Here is a 22,125-nt window from a genome sequence, read left to right as displayed (position 1 = left end):
ATATGGGCAGCAGACTATTTGGCTTTTATGAAGTTCTTGAAATCATATGGCGAGTTCGTTTTTGGGTCTTTCACTGAATTGTAAAGAAGCGGAGCCCTCCCGTCCCTTCGGATATGTACCGTCATTGCACCATCGTCGTCAAACGTGCCCACATCGGTAAAAGAACCTATTCCGTGTTGCCAGTTTGAATAATTCCGTGATGGTTGAAAATCAGGATCTTGACTGTTTCTTCACGCAAGAAATCCAAAGCCTTTTTCAAACAGCGGAAAGTAAAGTTGGTTTCAAATCAGATAAATGCTTTTATCAGACCCTTTAGTAATTCAATCCAACTTCAATATCTCCGCTCTCATCGTCTTTGCCTCCTCATCCAACGCATCTATCTCTGCCTGGGTGAACGGAATACTATCTGTTAATCGTGTATCCCGAGCGATCTACTCGATTTCTCCAGGATAGTAGATGCGGTCTACACCTTCCATCTTGTCGCATCCCACTACCCGCTGGTACAAATAGTCCATACGCGACTTGAACTCCTCCAGGCCCATGAAGAGCTCGGGCTTGATTGCAACCAGAAAATGGCCGACAACTGCCGGCTTAGTTGGGTCATAGGGGTACGTCACATGGTCCGCAAAAGCAGACCCGGACAGCACACTAGAAACACGTCCATCATAATGGAGAACGCAAAATCCTTAGGACCTCCTATAGGTAGCATTACACCCTTAAGGGCACGAGCCGGGTCGAGGATGAATCGCCGCACCATACGCGATCGGAGATACCCCCGTGAGCTTAGATCTACCGCCCCAGACGGGAAGCGCCGGAGAGGAGTTGTTGAAAACGAGAGACATCGCCTGGTATTCCGACAAAGCTTCTAGATTTTCATGGAAGCTAACTAGAGAGATCTGGAATCCTTTGCTGCGCTCAATGGGGTGGGTGACGCTAGGCCCTCCGACCAGCAGCCGTCCTCCTTTCACACAAGACAAGTTCTTCAACGTTTTAAGCTCTGTGACGAATTTGCGTTTATGCTCCTCGGTAATTTCATGCCGAAACTTGAAGAGAACTGTCGAATTATGAGAATGAGGAATGTTACATGAATGCCTTGGTGAAAGAACTTACCAATATGGACCAAAGTCATCTTGGGCACGCGAGCGTCGGCAAATTTCAGGTACAGTGTTGAATTTCAGAAGTAGTGAGAGTAGAAGGGCCAATAGAAGATCGATTGGAATATGGTTTTGTTTAGGGCGCGGTAGGAGGCTGCGTCCTTTGCTCTCACAGTCGGCAATATACTTGCTGCCAGACGGGAGGCGGGAGCCATCCGACACAATTCCCGTGAACGGATTCCGAAGACAGCTCTCGCGTCAAAGTCGCCACTCCAAACCAATGAAATGTGTCTCATCCATTAGCGTAGCCAATGAAACTGATCTTTGGCCCCTCTCCTCGATTCAGAGTTACGATGGAAGCGACATCAAATATTCCAGTAAATTATCTATAATGCTGATCTAGAAATTTGAAGTTGACTATATAAAGCGTCAAAAGTATTCCGAAAATCGTCAGGTGAAGATGAGTTATCAATCAAATGAAACGTTTCAATCGAAGTAATTCACGCATCACTTGCTTCCAAGATCAATAATATGATAGGCTAGGGCATGTATCTGACGCTTCTCTGATCTACAATTGAGAACATGGATCTTATTCATTGAGAGTCAAATTTCCGGTACATTATTTTATATTTCTCTTCGGTGAAATTAGTTTCTGGGGCTCAAATATCCCCATTTAAGACCCCGAGTAAATCACACACAAGGCAGGTCAAATAACACAACTTGAGATCCTCTAAAATTGGGATGTGGAGATTACACTCGCCCCGTCGAGGATGTGATCCCACCATCTACTACCAGCTCCTGACCGGTGATATATCGCGACTCGTCCGCTGCGAGAAACAGCGTGGCATTGGCAACATCCCAAGCATCTCCCATCCTCTTCATTGGCACCTGGTCGTCTCGCATCTTCATATAGCCAGCTTCATCGCCCCCGGGGGCATAGCGCTTCGCGAGTTCGCGAGTATATGGTGTGTAGATCAAACCCGGAACGACAGTATTCAATCTCACCCGTCGATCGGCATAGATAACCGCAGTTGCCTTGGTGAACTGCATCATGGCGGCCTTCGTGGCTGAGTAGGCGACTTGGGGCTTTCCAATGTCGCGTAACCCTGCAATACTCGAGACATTGATCACTGCGCCACCGGTCTCTTGCTTCTCCATGATAGGGAGGACAAAGTGCGTTGTGAGATAGACGCTCTTGAGATTCAGATCGACCTGTTGGTCCCAGATATCTTCTTGCATGGTAGCTGGACAGCCTGGTTCTGACTTGCCAACATTATTGATCAGGATGTCAATGCGGCCGTGTCGTTCGAGGCAGGCATTTACCAGAGCCTCGACGGATGCGATATCGGTGGCATCGGTTTGTTGAACATGGCAAATGCCCCCCTCAGCCTCGATCCGAGCTTTGGTTCTTTCAGCGGTAGCCAATGTTCTATTTCCTCCGAAAATGGACGCCCCTTGCTGCGCGAGCTTCATCGCGATTGCTGCGCCAATGCCCCAACCATCCTTGCTGGTTTGGCCGAGGCCGGTAATTAGGGCAACTTTTCCGTCCAGTCGGAACATAATCGAAAAGATAGTTGGGAGCAAACGTAGTAGAAGTTGGTGGTGACAAACTTGCTAAGATAATATGTTGGACATATACTTATACTGTCATGGTGAGGTATTTCTGCCATTGCTCCAGTTCCGGATGCCTTCCGTCGTGCGGAGCAGCTCCGTCAACGGAGCCGTTCGCCTCTCTATCGCTACAGTTAATAAACAATCACCTACTCTATTTGTTGATAAAGCTGATATAGAGCTTTGGTTTGCTAATAATGCAACGTTAAACAGATTCTTGCATTACATTTCTTATTACCTTTTGTATTAGCTGCATTAAGGTGTAGAATCTGGTATTGAGAATGAAAACTCTAGAAATAGAGGTTATGAGTTCAAAATGCAATATAGACGTAAACCTGATGCACATACTCCAGCTCTTGGTAATTCACAGATATTTGTCTTTTGTGAAACTATATTTTTCATAAGAGTAGGTTTGTCAAAATTAGTATGCATAAAAATGAAGAAAAAATTATTTTCTCTTAATAATCTGCATGTATTATCGATTATTATTTTTAGATTATTTTTTGATTTTTGATTAGTGTAAATCAAGTCTATCTTTAGTATTAAAGGGTTATTTCCTCCAGGCCCAGATGGGTCTGAGGGCCCTGAAGGTTTATTGGGATTTGTACCCATTAGGACATTTCTTGAGGATCCTTCCTATTGTTACCTACCAGCGAACGTCAAGCATATGAACTTCTTCCCTGGAATTATTAAATAAGTCCAATGATCTCGAATGATTCTAAGCGGTGATTTGCGCCTACTTTGAACAAAATAGCGCCACCCATCAAGCCCGACGTGGTCAAGCACGACTACGATCTCTCTCACCCTCTGGATACCAGCTCAGGTCTTCGCCAAGGTCTTACCTCTTATAGGGACGCACATTTTTCCCTGTTCCTCCGCAAAGTATTCATAAAAGCACTTGGCTATTCTGAAGACGCCCTATCCCGGCCTATCATTGGTATCATCAATACGAATTCTGGCTTCAACCCATGCCATGGCAACGCTCCCCAGCTTATCGGGCCAACTGATGAGATACTGTGTGGAGGAATTTATCTCATTATATATTAGGCTAGTTATGTTCAAACAGGAAGGTGAGACGCAAGGTAATGGGTTGAGATTGAAAAAGACCGTCAGAGACCCCATGTAGGGAAAGGGGCGTCTTAACATAGCTCTCTTGTCGACACGCATCAACAAAATACAGGAGAAAAGATTGAGGAAATAAAGAAGCATAGAACCAATGGGTAGGGAAGTTTATTGGGGAACTCAATCATCCCAATCCGACCATGTTTACTACAGGTACAGTACTAACGATAACGAAATATCCTCCAAACTCTAATTCCCTTTTTTTCCTCGAGTCCTATTACCAAGGTCACTGAACGCATCCAGCCATTTCAAATTGAGGGCCGTTATATAACATACACAAACTAATGTGAAGGCTAATTTATCTTCCTCCGTAATATCTCAGCTACAGTGACCACTGGGCGGTAAACGTCAATAGCGCCGGTATAAGTATAAAAGCGGAATTGAGGCGACCCTCAACCTCGTTCAAACCAATAAAACATCTGCGCTAAGGGCCTTGATGGTGGCTATCAGGAGAAAATAAAAGCGGCGATCAAAATTCTTGAGATTAAAACATGCAGACTCATTAGCTATTTTTCCAATCCTATCGTCATCGATCATTCCATTTGTAAAATAATCCAGCTTGCCTATGCGCAATTTTTCTTGGCGACAGCCTCGCTGAGAGCTGAGTCTTCATAGCCTCACACTATACCCTACTGATAATTGTTAACCTTTAGACTTAACTGGGCAATAAGCTAAGCAACAGGCTTGATTCCTCAAGTGCTGTACATATAGTTATTCTCTATAAACGAAAGTCTAGCCGCTTTTTGGTCTCGCCTCTCATCAACCATCCATTCCTACCACTCCTTAAGTGTGCTCGTGGTGTGCCTAAATTTCAAACTCTTCATATCTCATCTTCATGTCAAGGAAAAAGGCCTGCTTATGAAGGCACCAGTTACTTATGCTGTGCAGGCTATATCCACAAGATTATTGTTTTTTATCACGTTAGCCATGGTCTTACTTGGGATCACCTACGGCATAAGGGACCTGGGGCTCTTAAAACGTGTTGGTCAGTGGGCTACTCGACCCTATATCATGTCAGTCAGCTGAGATGTTATGGTACAAATAGAAAAAATCGCTGCTCAACCAACAAAAAAGCTGCAAAGGAGACGGAGCGTGTCTCACTTGAGAAGCAGCAGCCTATAAGGTTGTACAGCTGCCAAGAAGATGTAGCAATTGTGGCAGCAAAAACCGCAAAAGATGTTGTTCAATGGATTCTTGACTTTTGTGGGAAGCTGTATCACTGTGTGACAAAGAAATATTATGTATATAGTTGTGCCTATGGACTTACAAGAGCAACGACAACAGAAGCTTACTCGTAACTCCCCATCAGAAGACTAACTGAATCACACTTCCGTATTCTTAACTTCTTCCACTTCACTCACAGATCCTTCTCGCTTCACAAAACCCATATCGGCACTAAAAGTGCTGTGGGGTACCCATTTGGAGGAAGTGCGGGGCGTGCTTTCTTCGAACATGCGATCGATCTGCTCTAAACTCAATCCCTTTGTCTCTGGAACGAGATAATAGGTATACACAACACACGTAATACAGAGACCGCCCCAGAGATAGAAGATCTTCGCTCCGAGGTTGGCTTTGTCCCCGTCAACCAGATACGGAGTTATGACGGCAATAATCTACATCACAGAATTAGCGAGCGAGTATCCCAAGATGAGAAGGTCCAACACTTACGCAATTCCAAAACCAATTAGATGCTGTGGAAAGACCAATACCTCGGGCACGGATAGGAAGATTGAATACTTCGCCCACGAGAATCCAGGGTCCTGGTCCCCAAGTGCAACCAAAGAAGAATATATAAATACATATGAAAGCAATCATGGAGGAAACGGCGGCTTTGCTCGAGCCGTCGACAGTACCAGTGATTGCAACAATGAACTGGCAAATGACCATTCCGATCGCACCAACAAGCATGATCGGACGTCGGCCGAAACGCTCTACTGTGTAGAACGAAATCGGGGTAGCGCAGACGTTGACAAGAGCAGTAATCAAACTGATGAAAAAGGGGTTTGAAATAGTACCGAGTTGCTGGAAAAATGTCGTCCCAAAATAGAAGATAAAGTTGATACCGGTGAATTGTTGCATCATCTGTAGTGAAGTTCCAAGAATGGTTCGACGTAAATTGCTAGCAGGATTTGACAACCCGCCTTTGAAACAATTGAACCAAGAGGCCAGATAACTGCCCTGAGGAACGACTTCAAGTTCATATTTGTAGTTTGCTACAATTTCAGAAAGCTCATTCTGAATATACTCCGATTCCACGGGTTGTCCACGAACCCGGGACAGAACGTGAGCGGCCTCGTCGAGCTTTCCCTTCCTCACGAAGAAACGAGGTGACTCCGGTAAGAAGAACAGGCCGCCACCGAGAATCAGTGCCCACAGCATCTGTATTCCAATCGGAATACGATAAGATGCCGTACTGTCAAGGTTCTGCGTTGCATAATCGATAGACGAAGCAAGCAATATACCAACATTAATGGAGAATTGATATCCTGCGACGATGCTGCCTCGGACCTTCCTGGGGGCAATTTCGGACATATAGAGAATAATAATTGCTGAAACAAAACCAACACCGAGTCCAGCAACCAAACGGCCACCGACGAGGAGATTGGTGTATGTGGAAGCGGTCTGAAGACTGACACCGACAGCGAAGATGAAGCATCCGATCATAACCGTAGTCCGTCGGCCACAATAATCAGCCATATCGCTCGCAGCGAGAGCGCCAAAGAAAGTACCCGCGGAAAGGATAGATGTAATCAACGATTTTCGTGATGACGATATCGCAGTGGCATTTTGATCCTTGGAGAACAAAGTGATGAAGTAGCGCATTCCCATAACGCTGCTGATGTATCCGGAATCGTACCCGAAAAGGATGCCGCCAAATGCTGCAAAGGCACACATGAGGTATGCCTTCAGTGTGACTGGCGCTTCGATGCGCGACGTGTCCGCCGTTGCCACTAATGCCGCGCCCGGCATGGTGGAGTCTCTAACACTTTATGAAGGTAGCTGAATATGGTGAGCAGTTGAGTGATTGTCCAAGTTTGCAATACCGAAATATTACAGTTAAGTATTGGAAAGAGAAGCTATGATGCAAAGAACCAAGAGCCTGGAAGTGCATATGATCCTTTCTCAAAGAGTTGGTGGGAATCTGCAGTAGGGAGAGATCTTACTTTTGTAGCTCTCAATTGGATCCATGGTGCTCCCGTCGAGATCCGCAAGATGCGATCCGTCGGGACATATTTTCCAGGGTCACAGGAAGGGGATTAGAGTTGCTCGAAGCCAAGCCTCATGGGAAAATCCAACGCTCAATGCCAAAGTTTATGATGTTGAGGCCATGTGATGTGGATAATGTAGACAGCCAATGAAGAAATAGCCGTCGGATATTTGTACGGAAGGTCTCTTGGGAATATCGAGTTCGGGCAGAACCATTCGTGTGTCTGAATGGCTAGCTAATACGGAAGATTGTAAAACTGATCCGCTCCCCTATTCCGCCGCAAATGAAAAGACTTGCAGTTCTTTTAACACTGTGGACCAAGTCACGAGAGGTTCAATTCATGATACTATAAGCAATAGTACCAGGTGTGCAAAACATTTGGGATTATAGTGCTTTAGATATGGAGGGGCGTAGTCTATTATTCCGAGCTGAAATTATCTGGGATAGAGCTGATTGGAAAGCTACTTACGAAGCTCTCCAACTCAAATTCGTGTATAGATATCTACGGAGGTTAGATCATAAGCATAATGCTCCAATATTTTCAACTACCTATATTTTGTATCGCACTCTTTTCTGGACTGGCTCATGTATCCGGGCTCTATACGAGACTTTCAGACGGCGGCCCGCCAGTTGGACAACCACTGGTGCGCCATCATAAGCTAAATGGTGAACTTTCAGCCCCGAGATATAGGTATTCAATTGCAATATATATACATCTGCGCCAACCAAAATCAAAAACATACAACAGCCAAAAGTATGGCTGACCTCACCTAGCGCCCATACTTTGGTGCCGGCGACTCGCCGCTTACCCAGGCGTGCTTCAGGCTCGTAGCAAGCGGCAGTTCACCCACCTGAATATTCTTCACCCGAAGACCGCCCAAGGTACAGGGCACTCTGGCAAAAGGTGCATTTGCACATTTCAGCACAGGGAAAGAATCTTGCCTTTAGTATAGTGTTTTTGGGTGGCCCGCTCGTATAGGAACTACGTTAGTTAACTACTGTAGTTAACTAACGTTAACTTAGAGCAACGATGGATGAGTCATAAGTACGCTCTAGGAGCGCCCAGCAGCGGCCTCCTACCATTCGGTCTCCCTCTCACCTCAATATTCACCCTTACAATGACCAAAAGCAAGGACCAAGTCGCCAAGTTTGTCTCCATCGTGGGATTTATATTATTTCTACGTGAGAGCACATACATCACTTGACAAAGAAAGAATTATCGAAAGAGGTGTCGAAAGACGTAAGCCTTTCTCCAACTCATAGTACTGAAAGGAAGATCCCTAATAATACTCATTTACCCTCGATACTACCTACTATGTAAGAAGGATGTCTATCAATCGAGTAGAAAACTGCATAAAATAGTAAAATGGATGATCAGTTCATTCGTTTCTAACCTACTACCCCGAAGACTAATCAAACCCCTCTGTACTGCCCCAGGGCCCTTTCTAGAAGTAAGCTTAATGCTCTAAATTGCCGCAGATAAGGGCACTCGTGTCCGAATATGATTAGGAGATTCAAGGAGATTTCGATAGAGAACGAAAGAATGCGGAGTGACAAGAGAAGGGCAGCTGTGAAGATGGCGAACATAATGGTCAGGGAGGAGCCCGGTGTACTTTCCTTTGGAAAGGGTTCGAAAGGGTTCGACAATGATTTGAGTAGTGAAAATCTCTGGGTGGAATAGGTCGCCATTTCACGATCCAAATACTACAAATTCATTCTTAGGTTAACCGTCCCTGGCAATGACAACACCACATGGTAACACGTCGCTTTCATCATGGGTCGAAGAAAGTGATAATTTGCAGACGATGAACAGGAGAGACCGTCTTTCCTTGATTTCTATCTAGCAGGTTTGCCTTCTATGGATCAGTATATGGCCTGAAATCAATCATCCTATGATGGTGCTCCTTTCATCTCGTCAATAACATAAGATGCTACTAGAAATACAAAGGTAAAGAAAGTGGAACAGCAAGTGTGTATTAGAGAAAGGAGAGAGTATCGAGGAGATATGAAAGTAAAGGCCTGGATTATTGACCTACGTTACCGCCATCTCAGACTAGAATACCCCTCTCCATTCGTAGATGCTCGTATCATAATGATGCCATGAACGGAAATCTAGCTACAACTTTGTCGTTCTTCTTAATTCCCTGCGTTAGCCTCGGCGTCCGCGGCGGTGGCGATCTGGGTTCGACTGTCGCTCCAGCCTTCTCATGACCCGCTCCATGCGTTCGGCAAGTCGCCCCCAGAGTTCCATACGGGCCTCCTGGTCAGCATGCTGACGTTGTAAAGCCGTCAGCTGCTCTGGGGCCGATGGGGCCGGGGTCTGGGAGGTCGAGGGATGGGTGTTGGCGCCTGGGAGGTAGGGGGATCGACGTTCACAGAATCGTCGTTGCCGGGATACGGGGGCGGATTGTCGTTAGTGGGGTCTGGGAGCGAAGCGTCGTCGGTATGAACGACTGCCGAAGTGGGTGCTGTCCCCCCAGAGAAATTGCATCCTGTCGAGTTCCCGTTCCAGTGACAGTTGGCGCAGTGGGTAGTTACACGGGACAAGGATGCATTGATGGAAAATGCCGTTGGAGCGCCGACAATGGAGGCATTCTTTGTCTGGTGGGGTCCCAAATACTTGCATCAACGAAGCCTCCACGTTCGCGATCATCCTGGTCATCTTTCCGTAGGACTGGTTCGGCGTATTCGGGGCAGAAGCTCGGAAGACAGGCTCTCGACGTGCTGGTAGACTGTCGAGGCGCTTAAGCAGCTCCGATTTCAGTTCGGTTCCTTGCTGGGCAACCGAAAATTGCAGTCTCTTGATCGTGGTTGCCAGCTGCCTGGGCGGCCGATCTATCACAGCGCCGCCCGTTGTCACGGGCACGACATCAGATTGACCGTAAGAAAGGCTGTGTGGGGGTATTCTTGGTCCTGTGTAACGACTACTTAAGTCAGTAATAGACTTAGACTGTGTTCTAGGTGGACTCACTTTGACATTTTGCCAGTTCCTTGGCGCGCGAGAGGGAGCACAGTGCAATCTTGGGGGGATGAGTTAAGCGCCAGGGGTTAGTGCCTCAAGCTTAGTAGAAGCTGTAGGCGAGAGGACGTGGATGCGAAGAGTGAAGGAGAAGTGAAGTGGACGCACTGAAGGAATAGCCGATTGAAATGTGGTGGGGGAGGGGGAGGGTCGACGAGGAGAGAGCAGTGAGGATGAGGGAACGGTAAGTTGAACCAGCGATCGAGAGCGGCGAGAGGAGAGTAAAGAGCTGAGATTAACGAGGGGGAAGTAGCGAGATGAAAGGCGAGGAGGATCGGGAGGAGAGGATCTCGGTAATTGAGGTAAGGAGAAAAAGTTGTTGCGTGTGTGGGAGATACTGCTGAATCATTTATGTAGAGCCTCGATGTTCGCTTTTTTTTTGAGCCAATCAAGCTGTCGAAGTGTTGTCCTGTGTACGATTTCGAGGGCTCCCTCATTGTAGGCTCTCTCTTGAGTTCAAGCTCGTGAAGCCGGTATAAGATCGACCGGGGGTCCCTGGTCTCCCTTTTTGCACATACTCAGTGGTGCTCCTTGGCCATTTGGGCCCAACAAGAGGGTCGGTTTTCCTGTCCTTCTGGGCCGACCAAGGGTGCAATGGGGCCTTGTATAGACTGTCGTACCCTTTGCCGAGACGGGGTTTCGGGAGGGCTCTCTAACGACATCTTGCAGAAGTTAGCCAAGTCCAAGATTCCCAGCCCCAACTCGCAAATTGCATATTACCTTTGAGAGAATTTGATGAGACAATCCGTGAATGAATATGTAATGATGCTGGATATATACCAGCGGATCCGAGAGCTGACCTCAGTGACCTGAGCTCAGCGACCTCTTGGCCCGAGCTGACGGCTTCAGAACCTGTCGTATGTATAGTGTGAGGAATTGAAGAGGTTGGCGTGAGAGAATGAGAGGATATCAAGGATAGTGTATATTGGGTATCGAAAGGTGAGATGAAAGTGAGGGTATCGGGTGACGGCAGGGGGGCGCTTGGACCGGTCTGGTATCAGAGACAGCTAAGTGAGATTCATGTTGAACTCGAGTCCCGCGTGGAGTTATGATAAAGGATAGCGTCTTACCATCTGCAACCAGTAGAAGCGAATGGCTGCTTGATTCAGTTCACAAGGGATGCTGAACCTCATCAGGGAGATGGCCGAGGTAGAAATTGAAGTTAAATGAAGACAAGGTAGGATCATTCAAGGCGATGTAGAAGATACGAAAAGTGAAAGGGCATGTATTGGCTATCGATGTAAAATTATGGAGCAACGCCAGACACTATGACTGTCACCGAGGTCACCACCCAGCGAAGCAAGTAGGCCTCGGAATTAGCAATTAGCCAATCGAAGAGCTTTGAAGGGTAAGAATCCTAGCCCAAGATAAGAATATGAAGCTTGTTGTCACTGGAGAGCAGTTTAAATGTAATAGAAGCAAAAAAAGAAAAAAAAAAAGGCCAGATAAACTTCAAGAAAGCCAAATCCAGAGCGAATCGAAGCTTCCCTATAAGTCCGAAAAAACTCGACATATATCTGGAGGTCCATTCCTAAGTAACTGAGCAATTTACCCAGATTTCTTCTATTGGTATATCCTCCAAAATTAATCGCTTCTACTGGTTGCAGATGGTAAAACCCTAAACCCTAAGCCTTCACAGAAGACATCTCTTCCTTGGGTGCCCCCAAATCTCTCAGCATGGGGCTTTGATATTACTACTCGGTTGTCTAAATTTGGTGTCGTCGTTATTATGCTACGGTAAAACCATTTGAAGCCGTCAAACAGTAAGGCAGAGAAATTTAGCACAGTGAGAAGGTAATTATGTCTCTTCTATAACAGGTGAAGCATCAACCAGACATTCGGGAGGAAAGAATTAATTAGAAATCTAGGAGAAGAAGGGCAATATTTAGAGCACATCCTAGAGGATTCAGTCCCGAGTGGGCTCGAAACCTTTAAAAGGCACAAAGGGATATTGGTGTCCTAGCGAAGAGAAGCTGCGTCTTTTCGACGTTGAGAGCAGGGAGGATGAGGCAGCTCCTTATAACTGAAATAGCTATACAACTATTCTCGGCTCTATTTAGGACAAATTTTTCATGATCGGATCTGAATATTTTTAGCAACGACTACACTGTAGATCCGACATCATTTTAGGTTCAGACTGAAGCAGTAAATGTTAGTACAAAGCTATCAACCACGTTCAGTGTTAGAAAAGACCGTACAGCTAAAAATAGCCAGCTGGCGTTACAGCGTTGCATTGTTCACCGTTGATTTGGTTTGGATCCTGGACTCCACAGGGTTACGACCAGCTTCAAGTGGTTGTTGGTGCAAAAGGACTCCGTTTGAACATGGATGAATGGTATCAGGCTGGCGGCGGCTTTTCAGTTCGAGGAGGCAGAACCACCTTCCATTGTTTGCGATGTCCTTTCAGTAGACTGATCTCTGTTGTAAAGATATTATCTCCTTGCAGAGCAGGGTAGAATGCCTGTCAATCAGGTAGTAGAAATGCACCAAACCAATTGCTTCAGAGACTGTTCCTTGAGGTCTTCACGCTCAATTTAAATATACTTCTCTTCTCCAAATATGAAGGAGGTGCAAGAACCAGGAAAATTAGGGAAAGAGGGATGGTAAGACATTGCGTAAACATCTATATGATCCCCCCTGCAGAGCTCCCGTCGGGCATAACCATCGGAAGGTTGCGGCTCCACCAGGGTCCTCAGGTCACTTGTCCGAACATAGATGGGGAAGCCATGTAGGTGCCTGCCTGTTCTTCGTATTCCGTACTTTATAGCGACCATGGTTGTTCTTCCTCTATCTCATACATACACAACTATGTGTACAACAAGGCCTGACACCACGGCCACCAAACCATATCGAGTTGTAATATCATTATTTTGATGAGGAATTGTGCGAACCACGTTAGCTTACTAATAAACTACTCCCGTGAGCTTAGTGGGCGAAATGGATGCAAAATATCTGTCCAAATAAATACCCGCGGATATTAAGGAGCGGTTGTATTATTCCGTGGTGTAACTAACTTGCACACCGGAGCAATTACATAACAGGGGTTTCGCGAAGCAAAAGTAAAGCGAGAAAGAAAGAGATTTCAGGCTTTGGAGCATGTGTAATAAAAAGCATCGAAAAGATTCCATTCGTTTGGTTGCTCCGTAGTTCCTTGTGTTCTAATGAATAGACTTTTGTCCCCATAATAAAAATTTTCCGGCGACAGAAAATTTTCCGAACGGTAGATACGTACTCCGTAGACAGGATACAAAGGAATGCCAGAGCCTCTGTGGTAGTACAGGCATATGTCTGGAGGTCCATTCCTAAGTAACTGAGCAATTTACCCAGATTTCTTCTATTGGTCTATCCTCCAAAATTTAACCATTCTTGTTTTCTGGAAAATTACCTGCTGTGAGACTTCATTGTTTCTATTTTAACCACTCAACATGGAAAAGCGAAGAGATTGCAAACTCCCAGAGATCATTCCACCTTTGATACTTGGCGGAGGTGGCTTCAACTACCAGGTCAACGCGAATCCCCGGAGTCTGCCCATTCGATCCATCATCAAGTCAGCCTTTGAGCTAGGGTTTCGCGCTTTTGATACATCTCCATATTACGGCCCGTCGGAGGAACTCATTGGAGATGCACTCTCGCAACCCGCCGTCACTGAAAAATACCCTCGCGAAGAGTATATTCTGATGACGAAAGTCGGGCGAATCAGTGCAGAGGAGTTCAATTACTCGCCGACTTGGGTTGAGTATTCAGTGCGGAGGTCTCTACAGAGATTGCAGACTTCCTACCTGGATATTGTTTTCTGTCACGATGTGGAGTTCGTTACCGAGAACGACGTCATGGGTGCTCTGGGAGTACTTTACAGATTAGTCGCGCAAGGACTGATTCGATACGTGGGCATTTCGGGATACAGACTTGATGTTCTTGTCAAGCTATCTAGATCAGCTCGCGAACTGTACGGTCGTCCATTGGATATAGTTCAGAGTTGGGCACAGTTAACCCTGCAAAATACTCGTTTGCTATCAGATGATGAAGGTCTACAAGCTCTACTGAATGAGGGTGTATCCTGCGTCTGTAACTCCAGTCCCTTGGCGATCGGTCTCCTTCGCTCGGGTGGTGTACCGCAGGGCTCACTTGGAGACTTTCATCCTGCCCCAGCCGAGCTTCGATATCTGGCGCAGCAGGCGGCGGAATGGGTGGAGGCTCATGGCGAGAGCCTCTCCGCGCTGTCGATGCGTTTCTCGATCTCACAAGCACTGCTTGCGTCGTCTGAGAGCTTTCGGGTAAGCACCATCACTGGAGTCAGCTCAGAGTTAGAGCTCACAGAAAATGTTGCAGCAGCCAGACAGGTGTTTGGACACAAAGTCTCGAAGCTGAATTCTACGTTCGAGAGATCTGGATCTCCATTTACCTTTTTATTGCCCCAAAGCCTTCAACTCAAGCTAGATCAGCCTCTATATGAGGGCGTACAAAAGATCCTTCATCAGTGGTTGGGATACTCTTTTTAGGTGTGAGGAATTGTATATATGACTCTATCGTCAGTCAATAAATAAGGCTGACTTATCTTGAGATTTGCAAATACATAAAAAGGCACCTGCCGCTGAATAACAGGACATACATGAGATCCCAATTTTGCACCGGCGCAACAAGGAATTCCTTCATCTCATCGTGTTCAGTGCGACTGGAGGTCTCAATATACAAGAAATGAAGTCATGCTTGCCTCGCAGCGTCCTGTGTTCTATTGTGATTCTCGGTATGGACAGCCTACAGCATAGGGTAGTGTCTGTAGCAGACTGGGTGCATGAGGGTCGCACTTCCGCAGATTGTGTTCCTGGAAAACATCTTGGATTTTGTTTATAGTTATGATACTGTTTCACTGACAGATTCGGGCCAATTTCGAGCGTTCTGGGAAAACGAAATGTATTCAATCGACGTGAAAAACCTCCTCAAGGTCTTTCCACCAGCCTGGCCCATCCACACTGCCAGTAGCACCGGGAATCAAACTTGTCTGCTTACCATCAATACCTTTGCGAATTTTTTTTTGGGATTGGGATCTTCCCTCGATTGGGTAGAAAACTGCCATACCTGCATTGCGTCTGTCATTTGCCACCACTCTCTCACCTTCAAGTTCGCTTTCATCTTAGCCTGATCCAACTCAAAGTTTTCACCAACGTATGTGAACACGGCGAAAAGTGTATGGTCTTGATCAAAGAAGATGGAATCTAGTTCGGCGTCGAAAGAATAGAATAAGATCAGCAAATTCTGATTATGACGGTCTACTGTGGTAGATACATATTCACAAGGTGAATCATCAAAATCGATTTGTTGTTGACTTACAATTGCGCATGTTACAATCATGTATTTGCTGTAACACCTCGGGCCAAACGTTAGCGTGGCATTCTTTATATGCTGCTAAAGCCTCTGGTCGAAGATGAATTATTTGTGCAACTCGACGATTTCCGTTCATTTGCAGCAGATCCTCTGGGCTGTCGATCTCTTCACGCTTGAGGTCGCTATAGGCTGAAGTTGCGGATCGTCTGAAGGTTGACGTGCTGTCTTGTGCACTCTCACTGAGGACGGCGGAAATAGACATTTGCAGATCAACATTTCTCATGATGGGCTTACATGATTTATTTTAAGCTTCCCTAAACTGGAACAATGAAGCTCCGGCCCCAGCAAGGCCGCAGAAAATCCCGACGGCTAATTTACTACGGCCCTTTTTTCCGCTCAACGGAGCGGAGGCCAGAAGAAGAAAAGTCAGAGCGGAAGCTGTTGGGCAATACTCCGTAGTTGCATCAGGATTCTGTATTGCTCTTCCACTCAACCCGCAGCTTCAACGCTCCTCACAAAGTCCTCAATCCTGAGTTCTTCGACGCATCCCGACTCAGCCCTCATGGCGATCCCTCTCGTGGATTCCCATGTTCACCTCTTTCCTGAATCTCATTTGTCCACGCTCGCCTGGCATAAGCCCAAGCATCCTTTAGCGTCGCAGCATTGTCTTGACGAGTACCGCAGTGCAGGGCCGTTATCAACCAACATCTCTGGGCATGCCGAGGAAACATTTCTGCGGGGATTCATTTTCATAGAAACCGATCGGATTTCCTCCGTGGACAAAAATGAGATTGGGAAAGGTTGGCTTCACGTGCTTGATGAAATCTCGCTCGCCACGAGGATCATATCAGGTACGCCAGTGAAGGGGGACGGACATCAAAAGGCAGATAATAAATTGTGCCTTGGCTTTGTGCCTTGGGCCCCGATCCCTGGTGGCGCGCGTCTCCTAGAAGAGTACTTCGCACAGGCTCGGCAACGGACTGAAACTGAGCGTGTCTGGAACCGACTTTGTGGAGCCCGGTATCTGGTACAGCATCGTCCATCAGGTGTAATGATCCATACTGGGTTCATAGATGGAGTAAAGTGGCTCGGGAGGCAGGATCTCGCGTTCGACTTGACTCTTGATACAAAAACAAGAGGGTTGTCTCAATTGGAAGAAGCTCTTAAAATGATGCAAATGGTCTATGATGGTGTGGAAACAAATCAACAGACGGTCATAATCCTGGGTATGTGCTGGCGATCGCTTTTTTTCCAAGTCTATGTACTCCTCTGTTCAAAATCTCTAATCTTCTTACAGATCACCTTTGTAAACCGAATCTAAGCCTCCAAAGCACACCCGCAGAAATCATTACCGAGCCAGATTTTACTGGATGGAGAGACAAGATTTCTGCTATGGCGTGTTTCCCCAAGACATACATCAAGCTATCCGGCGCTTTCTCAGAGCTTCGTCCACAGTTATCTACTGCTGAACCAGACTACGAAAACATTGTGCAGCGTCTTCAGCCGTGGACCGACGTCGTGTTTGATTCATTTGGTCCTGCAAGGATCATGTTTGGCTCGGATTGGCCAGTATGTAATATAGAAGGAGGGGGCAATGGAGTTGCTTGGCTCCGCTGGAAGAAAATAGTCGCTATGATTTTACAACGCAGAGGATGTACAGAGCTCGAGAGAAAAGGGGTCTGGGGTACGGTCGCTCTTAAAGCTTATAGCTTGGCCGAGTACAGCGACGATTCAATTGACACCACCGACGAAGACAAACCACATCCAAAGTGATTGCATGTTATGATCGCATTGACCTCGCCCACCTCCAAAAAATGGGCCGTGTCAAATCTATTCGCGCAGCGGCTAGCCTTTACGCAACACCGAAGTCAACACACTAGATATTGGCTGCTTTGCAGTGATTAAGAGGGCGTATAGCCGTTTTGTTAGCGATCTTGCGCGTACAAGATACAACCATATCGACAAGTGCGATTTCTTAGAAAATTACCAACACGCACGGCTAGAAGCCTTCCAAAAGCTATCTATTATTCAGAATAGCTCTGCAGTTAGTGGCCTAGTACCAGTCGATGCAGAGAGAGTGCTTTCGAAGCTTAATATCTCTCTACGAACTCCGTCACCCCCAAGCAGCCAAGCAGCAGTTCTAGCCAATTCACACCAAAAACGCCTAGAACAGTAGCTCAGCTACAAAAGCAGGCTAGAATGATGAAAGATCTAATAGATCGGCGGTCAAAAAGCCCTCCAAGCCCTTTGAAATTGGTGGTAGATCAGATTCTTAAGGGCCACTATCTTTCGCTACACAACCTCGCGTTAACTCTGCAGGATAATGCGAATCTCCGCGCAGCGAATGAGAAGATCATTAAGAGGCGCAATCTATCAGCTAGGCAGATACCCTGTGAAGCGGGTTTAACCGTCGAAGAGGGCCTACGGCTAGTTGAACAGCTTAACCAGCTGGTAGAAGCTGATGGGGTAGTATCGCATGCGCAGGGCGAATTGCCTAGTCAGGCAAATCCACCACGTACTAGGGCCCCGCCTAGGTGTAGCGGGTTTAGGGAGACTGGCCACAGTATCAATACATGTAATAATCGCTATATTTAGTTGAGTTAATGCGTGCTGGTTGAGATAATCGACTTTGAAATTCTCTTATGGGGGTGGGTGTCCCGCTCAACCGAGTGTCCCGCTCATGCGGGAATTACGTTAGTGATAATCGGTAAATTTCCAGAGTAGCAATGTACCCCTGTACGCTGCGTAGGTCGCGGAATCGCCTACGGTGGCGACTCACCAAGTGGTATGCATGGATCACGAACACGAGGCTACGGGTGGGCCAGTGGAAATAAGCATACATAAGGGGACTAGACGGTCCGCCCCTGCTGGCGTCACCCTCCCGGTCGTCAACCCCATTTCACTGCCATTTTCCTCTCCTGCCCAAAAAACAGAATCTCTGTTTCCCACATACCAAAAATTTGAGATTGAGCATTTTCTCCCTCACATCGGAACAATCACTCACAGGGATAACCGCGAGAACTCTCCGTTGCTTTCCGAATGCGCGGACATGGCCTCCCCAACAGCGGCTTCTCAGAGCCAGCAGACCAAGAAACTCTTCCCCCCTCGTACCAGGCGAGCATGTGATCAATGTCGACTGGCACGTTGCCGATGTGATGGAAATCGTCCGTGGTACGTACGCCGTCCTTCATCCCTTTGAGTTCCCATCCTGGACATCGACCTTGGAACTTATGTATGGCCAAACCGTCTCAATATATGTAGCCGAAGCTTACTCGATGCGAAATAGCACTCGATGTCAAGGTATGAAGAAAGCATTTAAATTGTGATAACCATCAAAGATTCCTCAAATAGCTGCTAAGTGCCCGCCGACGACCCATGGGCGCGTCGGTCCAACAGATTACTATCGCTCCTGCACGTACGAGGAGAAACAGAAATCTCGAGGGCGGCCCCCTGGAAGAATTTCGAGGCAAAAATCTCGCGAAATCTCTATTCCTGAACCCGCAGGGTCAACGCAGCCAGAAGCTTCTATTCCACTTATTGTGCCTGTTCAGAGAGACGGTTCTCCGACTCCATCAGGGGCATTTCCTGTCGAGCCAAATCCTCAGAACGTCAGGCAAAGTGACTCTGCCTGGGTGACTGATGAATTCGTGGCATCTTCGGTTTCATCGGGTCTCCCAACAAACCAGTACAGTCAGATGGCCGAGACTGTGGGAGTGTGCCCGGACAATATCACCTTCTATCATTCCCTGCTTTCGGATCACCCTTGGGTTTTGCCTGATTCCCTCCTGCATCAAGATTTGACCGCTCAGTCATTATTATGCGAAACTAACGCAAGGGGCTCGCATGAGTCAGCCCGAGAGGATTCATTGACGGGATATATTGAATTATCAGATGGCTCAGAAGGTTCTTCCACTGGGTCGGATTTTTTGCATCCCTACACTATCCTGCGGCCAATACTACCTTATGTCAACCATATTATATCGCCATCTGAAGCGTCCGCTTTGCTTGATTATTTTTTCAACGACCATTGCCTCTCAAGTTTTGACACCCGCTCTCCCTATAATTTTGCAACCATTTTTCGCAAAGGATCAATCCTGCGACGCAAAGAGCCTCGGCCAACTTCCCCGGCGCTGCTTGCAGCGATATTTTTCGTGGCCGCTCAGACCTGTGACGAGAAAGTCTTTCGCAATCGAAACGGTTCCAGGGCCGAGATATGCGATGAATTACTGGAAATCGCCATCCAACTTCTTGGTAACGCAGCGCCCAAGTTAACTTCTTCAAGGCTTCAAAATTCCTCCGATTCAGTTCGGGTCATTTCGAACTTGGGATTTCTGGCCGCTACTGACTCCGATACAGCCACCTGGCGCTCAGCCTCGAAGTCGTACCACAAATGGAATAGAGATCACTTGAATGGTAACGACGATCTAGATCATGTTGTTGCTTGCATTCTGTGTGCGGTAGTACTCTCAGGCAGTGATTGCAAAATTGACTGCTTAATGTGGTTCGAGAAGGCCAGAATGATGGCCTTGGTCCTCGGACTGAACCGAGAGAAAGATGACCATCTTTCAGTAAAACATGGTGCAACCATGACTGAGCAGGAATTGATTGCACGTGAGGAGCGAAAGGAAGAGCGACGAAGAACGTGGTGGTTACTTTATGCAATGGATCGACATCTATCTTTGTGTTACAACGTGCCGCTCCAACTCTTGGATACCAAATGTCAAATTTATCACCCCTTAGAGGACGAAAAGTGGCAATATCTGGAACACCACCTCAGTGATGCTCAATCTCCACAGCGTCCATTTGGTCCTCCAACTACAATTAGTGGACCCGGCTTCTTTGAGTTTTTCCTACCGTGCATGGTGGTCCTTGGCGATATTGTGGAACTCCATCATCTTCGGCTCAACCCCCGATATGCCTCTTTCGAGTCTCAATCTTTTGAAGAAGTTGTGAAGAGCGCTTTGCAACAGTTAGTACGATCTATGTCCTGTCTTCATGCCAACAGCGAAGCCCTAGAGGTCGCAGAAGGTTCTCCAGGGCTACGCGACAAGCACCGATATTTCAATAGAACGGAGGTAGCCACAGCTTACAGCACCTTCTTAGTCAATGTGCTGGCTATTTTAACCTATGGCGAGTGGGACATCATTACCATGTTGAATCCGGATTTTTCAAAGCGACATGGAGCTCGTCTCGCCCAGCTCTGCCATTACACAGGCCTTGCTTCTCAGGCGATGGAATTAATTTTGGAGTGTGATCCAGGACTGACGTTCATGCCGTATTTAATGGGAATTTACATTCTTCAAGCTGGATTTGCTGTTCTGACAGTTGCCGAGAGAACCGACAAGCCTGCAAGCAGTGCGATTTGCACTGGTCTTGAAACATTCATTCGCGCACATGAGTCATGTATTGCGACACTTGATACAAAATACCAGGTTAGTCAGAGGTCGATCATATCTTAGCTTTGTTGCCTCACCTACTTCTCTCTGCTGATACTTTTCTCGCTGTTCTATGGAGCTGATCAAAAAGTAGAGAAATTTCCGCAAAGTTTTACGAGGCACAATTAGTAGTCTGAAGGGTATTGCCGTTGGAGACCTTGCGGAATACCAAGCGCAGCGGCAGGACATATTGTCTCTGCACCGTTGGAATGTTGATGGAAATGGCCTCCTCCTAAGTTAGTTTCATGATTTGGTATCGCGTTTCTAAAATTTCTGCTCTCGATGGGATTGAAATTGATCTCTTGTCGTCTCTTGCCAATCTGGCATTTACATAGCTACATATTTTGTGATAGTCCATCATGTCGGAATATAACTGTTCAGGTCCGTATTTGTATTTTCGTCTGCGTAGCTTATTCCCATGCCTTGCTTTACTAACCTGCGAGAGCACACTCCTGAAGAAAGAGGCGACCCTCTTGCTTTTTGTTCTTGCACTGCTGCCCTTTTGTTCACGTGTTCTTGCTAAGCGCCAGCCTTGTTGTTCATCCTGTTACAGAGCAAAAATGCGGCAATCCGGCACGACACATTCTGTTAATCATGTACGGACACCATAGGCTATTTGTGGGGATGGCTTGACCTGCTAGGGTACATTTACACCTCACTGAAAGAGAACGGCGTTTCTCTATTTATACGAATAATCTCTTCTTCTAGCCGGCCAGTCACCTCCGGCGGCTGAACTTTTGATGTCTTCGCAACTTGACAGTTTACAGTATTTTAGCACTTCGATGTTAGACTTTGATCTTGTCCTGGGCAGAGGAGAAATTTTGGGTATCTTGAGCGTAAAATCACATCTATCACATCTTGACTAAGATAATGTATATAATTCCCTAATACAGCTCCTTCTACCTTTGTTCGCTCGTGACTCAGACGGCCCGCCTTTAGACTTGTAGATTTATGAGGGGATCTATTTAGCGCTGGAGGTAACCCTAAGTTATAGATTATTGTATCTATAGCAGTGGATTTCACTATCTCTAATGTCCTTGCGACTCTCCGCAATCGAACCTTGTCTCGACGTCAATAGGCGGCTTTATTTCTAAAGCGAACTAGACTTTCTTAAGACTAGTTTAACATTTAACACCTTTAGTGTCCTGCGAAACGGGTGAAGGCTATCCAAACTTCCCTAAAACTATGCTTGCTTTCTACTACCTCACGTCTAAACAGCTAGATGACCTCGCTGTATACTTTTATCAACTCTCACCTCTAGATAAGAGAACAGAGTGCTATCTATATTCGATCGATCCCTGGCTTAGTATAGAC

At 46.6% G+C, this 22,125-nt stretch overlaps 8 protein-coding genes across 8 annotated transcripts; 3 read left to right on the top strand and 5 right to left on the bottom strand.

The window, feature by feature from the left end:
* Positions 1 to 431: 431 nt before the first annotated feature.
* Positions 432 to 1,129, bottom strand: N7473_005699 (Dabb family protein; the record flags this gene model as incomplete). The annotated part of the gene is made up of 3 exons (XM_057151639.1): positions 432 to 648; positions 760 to 1,054; positions 1,111 to 1,129. 3 exons carry the CDS (start codon positions 1,127 to 1,129, stop codon positions 432 to 434), a joined length of 531 nt encoding a protein of 176 aa, XP_057009444.1.
* A 715-nt stretch (positions 1,130 to 1,844) lies between these two features.
* Positions 1,845 to 2,654, bottom strand: N7473_005698 (SDR family NAD(P)-dependent oxidoreductase; the record flags this gene model as incomplete). The annotated part of the gene is made up of 1 exon (XM_057151638.1): positions 1,845 to 2,654. One exon carries the CDS (start codon positions 2,652 to 2,654, stop codon positions 1,845 to 1,847), a length of 810 nt encoding a protein of 269 aa, XP_057009443.1.
* Positions 2,655 to 5,149: 2,495 nt separating this feature from the next.
* Positions 5,150 to 6,797, bottom strand: N7473_005697 (sugar porter family MFS transporter; the record flags this gene model as incomplete). The annotated part of the gene is made up of 2 exons (XM_057151637.1): positions 5,150 to 5,440; positions 5,496 to 6,797. The coding sequence occupies 2 exons, from the start codon at positions 6,795 to 6,797 to the stop codon at positions 5,150 to 5,152; spliced, it is 1,593 nt and encodes a 530-aa protein (XP_057009442.1).
* A 2,527-nt stretch (positions 6,798 to 9,324) lies between these two features.
* On the bottom strand, positions 9,325 to 10,014 carry N7473_005696 (uncharacterized protein; the record flags this gene model as incomplete). The annotated part of the gene is made up of 3 exons (XM_057151636.1): positions 9,325 to 9,503; positions 9,574 to 9,959; positions 10,007 to 10,014. 3 exons carry the CDS (start codon positions 10,012 to 10,014, stop codon positions 9,325 to 9,327), a joined length of 573 nt encoding a protein of 190 aa, XP_057009441.1.
* Positions 10,015 to 13,479: 3,465 nt separating this feature from the next.
* Positions 13,480 to 14,553, top strand: N7473_005695 (uncharacterized protein; the record flags this gene model as incomplete). The annotated part of the gene is made up of 1 exon (XM_057151635.1): positions 13,480 to 14,553. The coding sequence occupies one exon, from the start codon at positions 13,480 to 13,482 to the stop codon at positions 14,551 to 14,553; it is 1,074 nt and encodes a 357-aa protein (XP_057009440.1).
* A 416-nt stretch (positions 14,554 to 14,969) lies between these two features.
* N7473_005694 (L-rhamnose mutarotase) lies at positions 14,970 to 15,659 on the bottom strand (the record flags this gene model as incomplete). Its single annotated transcript, XM_057151634.1, has 3 exons — positions 14,970 to 15,053; positions 15,131 to 15,267; positions 15,383 to 15,659. 3 exons carry the CDS (start codon positions 15,657 to 15,659, stop codon positions 14,970 to 14,972), a joined length of 498 nt encoding a protein of 165 aa, XP_057009439.1.
* A 279-nt stretch (positions 15,660 to 15,938) lies between these two features.
* Positions 15,939 to 17,092, top strand: N7473_005693 (uncharacterized protein; the record flags this gene model as incomplete). The annotated part of the gene is made up of 2 exons (XM_057151633.1): positions 15,939 to 16,602; positions 16,674 to 17,092. Coding segments are annotated over 2 exons (1,083 nt in total), but the record flags the coding sequence as incomplete, so codon positions are not given.
* A 2,120-nt stretch (positions 17,093 to 19,212) lies between these two features.
* On the top strand, positions 19,213 to 21,052 carry N7473_005692 (fungal specific transcription factor domain-containing protein; the record flags this gene model as incomplete). The annotated part of the gene is made up of 2 exons (XM_057151632.1): positions 19,213 to 20,808; positions 20,906 to 21,052. Coding segments are annotated over 2 exons (1,743 nt in total), but the record flags the coding sequence as incomplete, so codon positions are not given.
* Positions 21,053 to 22,125: the final 1,073 nt, after the last annotated feature.

Source organism: Penicillium subrubescens, assembly GCF_028828155.1.
Source record: "Penicillium subrubescens strain IBT 31985 chromosome Unknown utg000004l_segment0_segment0, whole genome shotgun sequence".
NCBI classification, from domain to species: Eukaryota; Fungi; Ascomycota; class Eurotiomycetes; order Eurotiales; family Aspergillaceae; genus Penicillium; species Penicillium subrubescens.
This window is presented reverse-complemented; position numbering and strand designations above follow the sequence as displayed.